The 8402-nt window shown below is 32.9% G+C and overlaps 1 protein-coding gene across 1 annotated transcript; it reads left to right on the forward strand.

Annotated features, from left to right (window-relative positions):
- Positions 1-4687: 4687 nt before the first annotated feature.
- On the forward strand, positions 4688-7032 carry LOC143201476 (uncharacterized). Its single transcript, XM_076412579.1, has 2 exons — positions 4688-4848; positions 6305-7032. Exons 1-2 carry the CDS (start codon positions 4795-4797, stop codon positions 6974-6976), a joined length of 726 nt encoding a protein of 241 aa, XP_076268694.1. The 5' UTR covers positions 4688-4794; the 3' UTR covers positions 6977-7032.
- The last annotated feature ends 1370 nt before the right edge of the window (positions 7033-8402 follow it).

Raw genomic sequence — 8402 nt, forward strand, 5'->3', positions numbered from 1 at the left:
CGAGATATGGCAATCGAAATTTTACACCTTAGGCTCTGTTTCTAACTTGTGCCAAAATTGTAAAATGGTCTTATGACTTAGCGATTTCGTTCCAATTCACATTCCAAGTAATATTCAGCATGCTAATTACATTGCCGATTGCCAAATTGTATTATCTCTTATAGTTTCCGAGATATGGGCAATCGAAATTTTACACCTTAGGCTCTGTTCCTAACTTTATTATTACGAGGTACAGTTATAAAATAACGAGATTAATGTTATTGAGAACCAATTGTATGGGGGTAATGTGATATCTAATGTTGCAATTGTCATTAGTTGGTTGACAAACTTCCAAGTGTTATGTTCAAACAGTAAGATGAGTGAGATAGTTGAGCCTGCTGGAATATTGAATGAAATAATGAGGGAGCAATATCTTGCCAACATAATTAGGATATTATTTGTAGAATGTCGATGAAAAGGAAATAGAAAAACGATGGCCACAGCAATCTTCGGACCGATTCAAAAGGGATCGGCTTTGTGAGGACATTTGTTACCATGGATGAGACATGGATCCGTCACTAAACGCTAGAAACAATACAGTAATCGAAACAGAGTGTGGAAGTCGGTGGTTCGGCGTCAAGAAAAGCAAAGCCGAAAAGTCACGGATAAGATATTTTAAGATTCTGTTAATTGATATTCTTAAAAAGGACCACCAGCTGAATAATAATTCACATCTGACTTGAACAACAAATAAATCATCTGTAACCAGGATAACGCATAAGTACACAAGGGCGCTCTGTCCATTCCCCTGACCTGAGGACGTCAACTTCAGAATATCAACTACCCGCCAAACTAGAATAAATTTGTTTTTGGGAAATGCTTCGCATCCAATGAATGACGTATTCTGCGTAGAGGTCAGGGAGTTTATGTAGGAAAATGAAGCAATTTTTAAACTGAAAATCGCAGTTCTTATTGTTGGGCTGACAATTTTTAATCTTACCCTCGTATATCAAAGTATTTCAGCCCATTGTATACCACGGTTGCTAAAATGATCACTTTTGCGGTGAGATAAGTAACGAATTGTATTGAAATTCCCTATGAATTCTTAAAACGCAAAAATCTATAGTAAAGAGAATAAAGAGAAGAGGTACACTCTCTTGAAAGAAATTTATATGTAAAAGTATGTCAAAAAAGTGAAATATGATTATGATACTTTTTGTCGCGTTTATCTACTATACTATGTGGCTATTATTATGTTAAAAAGCAAATTATTCTTTACTTAGCACTGAACAAGCTCTCGATATATCCATTATATCTTTATATACACTGCAATATCTTTCTGTATAAGACCTGCAGGGTGCCACTTTTTGTTTCATGAACATGAGTAATTTTTAAGTTTTAAGAAGAGCCAGATACCAAAGAGAGAGAGAGATATTATTCTAAAATCGGACAAATTTTAGATTTGAAAATAGTCCAAAAAATTGACACTTGCACTTTTTTGGTTGATTTCTGAAACCAACAAAAAGTGTATAAAGTGGAAAATCACAAAGCTTCTGGCACCACACATCAGAATCACTTCGCATGTGATTGATTTTGGCAACACGAAAACAATAGTGAATATATTTAAAAAATCGACTGAGAAAATAAGGGAACAGAGATTGTCGGCATCTCTGCAGGCACTATAGGAAACCAGCTCAACGGGTATAACAAGAAACAGAACCAGAAAACTAAACCAGACCTGAAGATGTTAGACGAAATTCAGCCGAAATGTTGTAAAACATATTAAAGATTCTTCTGATAACCCATACTATTATTGTCATCGTCATGTGTACATTCAATTTTATTGTTATACTTTTATGTTTGATTAAAACTTGTTAACCTAAGATCTCAATATTATATCAGTTCATCAAGGTACGAAGTTAAGCTGCATATTGATATTCCAAAAACAAAAGTAAGCAAAACATAAAACGAAAATTGACTTTTGGACCTTGTAAGATCCTATTTGAAGTGTTTTTATTTCTACTGATAATGTTTATAAATAAATAGCTTAATCGAGATGCTTGAGAGAAACTTATACAACTAAGTTTTTTTACTACACGTTAAACCATAAGTGTTTGAGTTCCAATATGCGACAAAAATTGTATAATTTATACAACAAAAATTATATTTGAAGATTTTTGTTACCAACTGGGAACCAAAGATTTATCTGAAATCTATCTACTTAACATGTAGTGCGAACCACGGTTGTGCATGAAATCTACTGACCGGCCTGAGTGTGTACAATTGATTATAGACTATCCTACCGCAATGTATGAATTAGGATTAAAAATAATCACATCACTAGAGAACTGCTCACAATCATCATCACAATGTCTTAAATACTTCCAGCAAAATATGTCCAAATCATTCTGATATAGATAATTCGTAGTTACTTCCTTTTGTTTATTCTGTAATCAAATAAAATCTACTGAAATGGACCTTTAACAACAGCTGTTTGGCAAGAAATAATATGCCTTAAGTGCTTATCCGTACTCAGATCATTTTTCACTCTAAAAAAGTATTTATTGAGAAAAATCAGTAGAATATATTTTAAGCAAAATATGCTCTAACAATTTCCAAATCATTTTTCCGCACACACACGCAAACATATATTCTCAATATGGTCAAACGGTTGAATTCTACGTATATAAGGTATACTAAGTGTGGAGAACCACAGCGGGGTATTGAAAGGTCTACCCTTTGCGATGCGAAATGGGCATTGGCGAATTTATAAGGTCCTAGAATAACAGCTCAAATGAAAAGTCCCCGGCATGACATATAGATTGTGCTACTAGAATTAAACCCATATGTTTTTAGTTAGCCCTCAAAAGATGCCTGTATAAATTCGACAGCTGTAGGATCATTAGTTTGCAGCAACTTTTGTTATTGTGAAAAAAATGAATAAAAAGGAATTTCGCGTGTTGATAAAATATTGCTTTTTGAAGGGAAAAAATACAGTTGAAGCAAAAACTTGGCTTACTGACGAGTTTCCGGACACTGCCATAGGAAAATCAGCCATCAAGGATTGGTATGCTAAGTTTAAACGTGGTGAAATGAGCACCGAAAACGGTGAACGCAGTGGACTCCCAAAAGAGGTTGTTACCGACGAAAACATTTAAAAAATCCACAAAATTATTTTGATTGAAAGTAAATTGAAATTCAATAAAATAGCAGACACTCTAAATATATCAAATGAATGTGTACATCATATCATTTACGAATATTTGGGTATGAGAAATCTCTGTGCGAAGTGAGTGCCGCACGAGCTCACTTTTAACCAAAAACAACGACGAGTTGATGATTCGGAGCAGTGTGTGAAGGTGATCAAGCGTAATAAACCCAAGTTTTTGCGTCGACATGTGACAATGGATGAAACATGGCTCCATCATTTCACTCCGAAGTCCAATCGAGAGTCATCCGAGTCACACGATGAACCCGCTCCAAAGCGTGGCAAAATTCAACAGTCAGCTGGCAAGATTATGGCGTATTTATTTGGGGATCCGCATGGAATCATTTTCATTGACTACCTTGAAAACGAAAGGACCATCAACAGCGACTATTACATAGCGTTATTGGACAGTTTGAAGTACGAAATCGCCAACAAACGGCCACATCTGAAGAAAAAGAAAGTGCTGCTTCACCAAGACAATGCATCCTGTCACAAGTCAGTAAAAACGAAGGAAAACATCCATGAATTGGGCTTCGAATTGCTTCCTCATCCACCGTATTTTCCAGATCTAACCCCCAGCGACTATTTCCTGTTCTCACATCTCAAAAGTATGCTCGCTGGGAAGAGATTTTCGTCGAATGAAGAGGTGATTGCCGAAACTGAGGCCTATTTTGAAGCAAAGGACAAATCGTTCTACAAAAATGGTATCGAAAAGTTGGAAGATCGTTATAATCAGTGTATCACCCTTGAAGGGAATAATGCTGAATAAAAAAAAAACTAATTTTGCCAAAAAAAATGTGTTTTACTACGGCAGGCCGGGGACTTTTCAATTGACAGGTTAAGGCGGTTAAGGATAATTTGAATTCTGATTTGGGTAGGAGAATAGAGGAGAAAAAATTATGTTATATTGGTCGTATTTTGTTGCTATGTTCCACTACCTCCCAGCTCAGCTGAAAGAAATATATCTTTATATTGGGAGTGAGGACCAGTTGAACTAGCATCCTTGTCTTTGATGATTTGCTTTCCTTTAGTTCCCTTAATGCTTCTATTTTTAACTAGGTTCTAAATTATATTTTCAATCAATTCGTGTGGTGGCCATCGTCCTTTCTTTTGGATCTTTCACATTACATGTAAACATCTAAGAACAGTTAATTATTAAGCTCCTAAGCTACATGAAATTTTAATGACTGTTTGAACTGGATTTTCATCCAAAAGGTCTTGCAATTAACTGTCTTCGAGCTTCTTTTCTGGTCGTTCTTTATTATTGATACCATAATTACGACTTTTAAATCACTAAAATCAAAATTGACGTTGGGATATGATGGAGGAGGGTTTCATTGATTTCGGAAACAGATTTCTTCGTTTCAAGCAACAAAAGTAATTACTGTGATAACCTAATACGTAATACCATGACATCATAATGAATATAATACAGATCCTATTGTTCCTACTAAAAACATATACATAGGTTGTTTTTAAATAAAATTTGTTATCAATATCACATCGCAATTATCTGATACAACAAAGTATATATTAATCGACGAAGATTTCTTAATAGATCAGTTTTAGAAATCTGTTAATCAAGAGGATATCTACAATTAGAAAATATGGCCACCACAAAAGTTATTTTCGTAGCTTTATTAGCTGCATTCGCACTACAGGTAAGCAAATTTTGATATATAACATTGGATCAAGTTAGTATGCATCTGAAATTATATGTATAAAAGCACTGTTAGTTAATGCTTTAATATCCACTACTAAAATATGTATTTATATAATAAAATGCAGTAAAATAAAAAAATTTAAAAATAAAAAATACAATGTGCCAGAAATATATAAAGAAATACTGTTTTATAGCCTCAAATAAAATGTACATATTAGTTTAAGGTTACAAAAATAAAAAAAAAATAATTACAAATTATCTTCTTATAGGATTCTTAAAATTAAATTAGCTTTATAATTTCGCATGAACTATGAAATTAAAAGAAATTATTAAAGTTTTATAATACCCTATTCGTTATTTAATCATATTTTTTTAATAAAAATAATATGTTATGTATACAAATATGATTCTGTCTTGTTTTGTAATTAAAATTTATATAATGAATTAAAAATATTTCCAATGTATGATCCTTTTCTGGCAAAATATTGAAATGTATTTTTTTTATAAATTCCAATTATTTCTACAGATTTTGAAGAAGTTCTGATGAATACATTTGATGAGTTAGAACTCTTAATTATTTCAGCCCTTTAAATAATTTAAACAATTGAGGCTATAGGAGATCTGGTGTAGCTATATGGCAAAATGTATATATAATGTCAATTTTAAGTGAATGGCAGTGTCAGTTGCTTTTTTTCGTGATTTTTCCTTTAAAATTTGAATATTAAGGTAAAACTTTACCGGGGCGACAAAAAGTTAGAGGTATATAAATACAGAGGTACACAAAGCTATTTCACATATCAAGAAACAGCATCGAATTACTTGTTCAAGACTGGGGTAGATTTCTTACTATCAAGCTGTATTTTCCAGTCCCTAATCCATTTACAGATCTTTTGTTAGCTAGAAGTTTGCAATTGTTGTTCACAACATCAAGTGATATTTTTCATCAATACTCTCATACGCTGCTTCAACGACATAGTATTGTTCGGTCAATGAGTTTAACATCACTAATTAATCCAGTCCCAGAATATCTGAAGAACTGCTTTCAGCGTTTATGAAGATAAATTATGGATTTATATGAATATTTTCGGGTTATATTTTCTGTGTACGTAATATTCATTATTATTGAAATATTGTTGAGCTTTCTTTTAGTTAGAGCTGCATTTTTACCAATCCTAAACTGTCAAATATTAAAAAGTTTATTTGTGATGCGCAAAAGATGATCGCACATTCCGAGAGCATCTAATGTTTATTTTACAGTATTTCTTCGTAATATTACAGTCAGTTACACTTTATCCTAAAGCATTAGAATTTGTAAGACGCCTTTAAGAAAACCTTTTCTCCTTTTTCTCAAACATTCTTTATATGTGATATGCAGTTGGCTTATTATTGATACTTGAATGAAACTGAATTGAATTGAAAACATGAATACACTAAATTATTTTTTATTATTCTAGGCATCCGCAAGTCGCGCTCCTGCAATTAAAGGAGCTTTTGACGACGTAATTGATCTCGCTGAACACGTTTTAAAACTTGTGACTACAGTTGTAGACGATGCCATTGAAATAGCAACAACGTCCATGAATACCGTCATCACCAAGCTAGAAGACTTCCAACAGAACGCTGATAAGTACGCGAAACAAATTGTTGAAGCCGAGTTGAAGGTATTAAACGAGCTGATCGACGATTTCAAAGACAACACCGACGGTATCGTCAAGGAAGTCCTGGAGTGCGTTGAAAGCGTAGAAGGCGATTTATCTGACTTGGAGGAATACGCCCTAAAAGAAGCCGCCGTTTGCACCAATGGATCCATCGCCACCGTTGTCCAAGACGCCGAACAGTTCGTGACTGATTTCAGTCAGGTTTCTAAGCAGGTTGAGGCTCAAGCCGACGCTCTGGAGGAATGCAAGAGCCAATTGATCCCTATTTCCTGCATCCAGAACGTGGTAGAAGAATTGATCAATATTGTCGCCTCTGTTCCAGCGCAAATGAACAACGATATTGCTAAAATCGAAGACGACTGGAAAGCATTGGAGTCGAAGGTGAAGGCGTGTGCAGATGATGTAATACCCAACCTCCAAACCAAAGCTAAGCTTCTTGAAGATGACTTTATTAAATGTATTGTTTAAATAATTTTCACTAATGAACATAGACGTACCAAAATAAATTTATATTTTTAAGGCAACGTTTTATTTTTTATTCTGCTACCTGTAAAAACTAGTGATCGCCCTGTGATCGAAATTCGACTACAATGTATTAAATTAATCATGTCTCTCTAATAATAGAGACCTTGTAATGCCAAATTTGATGTTTCTATTTCGATTGATAATGTTTATAAATAAATCACTTAAACGAGATGTTTGAGAAACTTATACGAAAAAGTTTTTTTTACTACAAGTTAGACCATAAGTGTTTGTGTTCCAATATATGACAAAAATTATATAATTTATACAACAAAAATTATATTATAGATGACTTTTGTTATCCACTAGGATTTATCTGGAACCTACATACTTAACATGGACACCGAACTACGGTTGTGCATTAAATCAACTGACCGGCCTAAGTGTATACAATTGATTATACACTATTCTATCACAAACGTATGCCTTAGGGTTAAAATTTATCACATCACTAGAAAACTGCTCACAATCATCATCAAACGTCTCACCACTACAGGTTTCTAAGTAAGTTGAGGCTCAAGCCGACGCTCTGGAAGAATTCAAGAGCCAATTGATCCCTGTTTTTAAATTGTTAATTTAATAAATCTGACAAAATATTAATAAGTGTAAATTACCGTGCTACCGAACACTATAACAAAGTATCATAGGTAAGATTATTTTCACAACTTCAGAACATCAAAAATAAGTGTACATGATCTTTCTTTACTTTTATGTCATCAACATAAAAATGGAATAATAAATGAAGTAATACATGTATGTATATTGTAATACAGAATAAATAATTAAAACAATAACAACTATGTAATTTATTTTTTTACAATTTAGAAATATATTTACAATCATTATATTAACTATTGATTTTCCAAAACCTATGTCTATAAAGTAAAGAATCAAAATAATTGATACAAGGATTAAAGAATAAAAGGTCATATGGTCGCATATCTTGTTGTATTAATCATTAAACGCCTTAAAATGTACTGTTTATAATACATCATTTCATCTAATTCATATTCATATAATCCTGCATATTTTCATTACATTATGTATGTGTTCGTATAGTCCTTATCTTGTATCCATATTTCACTCCAAAATTATATATTACAAAAACAATAAATACACTTTTCTGATTAAAAGAATAATTTCTTTACGAAATGTCTTAAGTAAAATTGCATTGATCTTAGCTTATTTTTCTTAGCTCTTGGATCTCGTCCTTGCAAATAGTTCATTGTTAGTTTGTCTTGTATGTCCGTGTCTGGGTTTGTCCCATATGTCCCAATTAAAATTCTATGAAACTAGTTTATATCTGTTAATATTCTATCCAATATTCATTTTAACTCATTATGCACAAATTAACGTATTTATTACCTGCAAT

Source organism: Rhynchophorus ferrugineus, unplaced genomic scaffold (assembly GCF_030347505.1).
Source record: "Rhynchophorus ferrugineus isolate W39M unplaced genomic scaffold, kcgeb_rfMv2 rfM8, whole genome shotgun sequence".
Lineage (NCBI taxonomy): Eukaryota > Metazoa > Arthropoda > Insecta > Coleoptera > Curculionidae > Rhynchophorus > Rhynchophorus ferrugineus.

Coding starts and splice junctions, on each gene's coding strand:
- LOC143201476 (XM_076412579.1), top strand. CDS start 4,795: ATGGCCACCACAAAAGTTATTTTCGTAGCTTTATTAGCTGCATTCGCA. Junction 4,849..6,304: donor TAGCTGCATTCGCACTACAG/GTAAGCAAATTT, acceptor TTATTATTCTAG/GCATCCGCAAGTCGCGCTCC.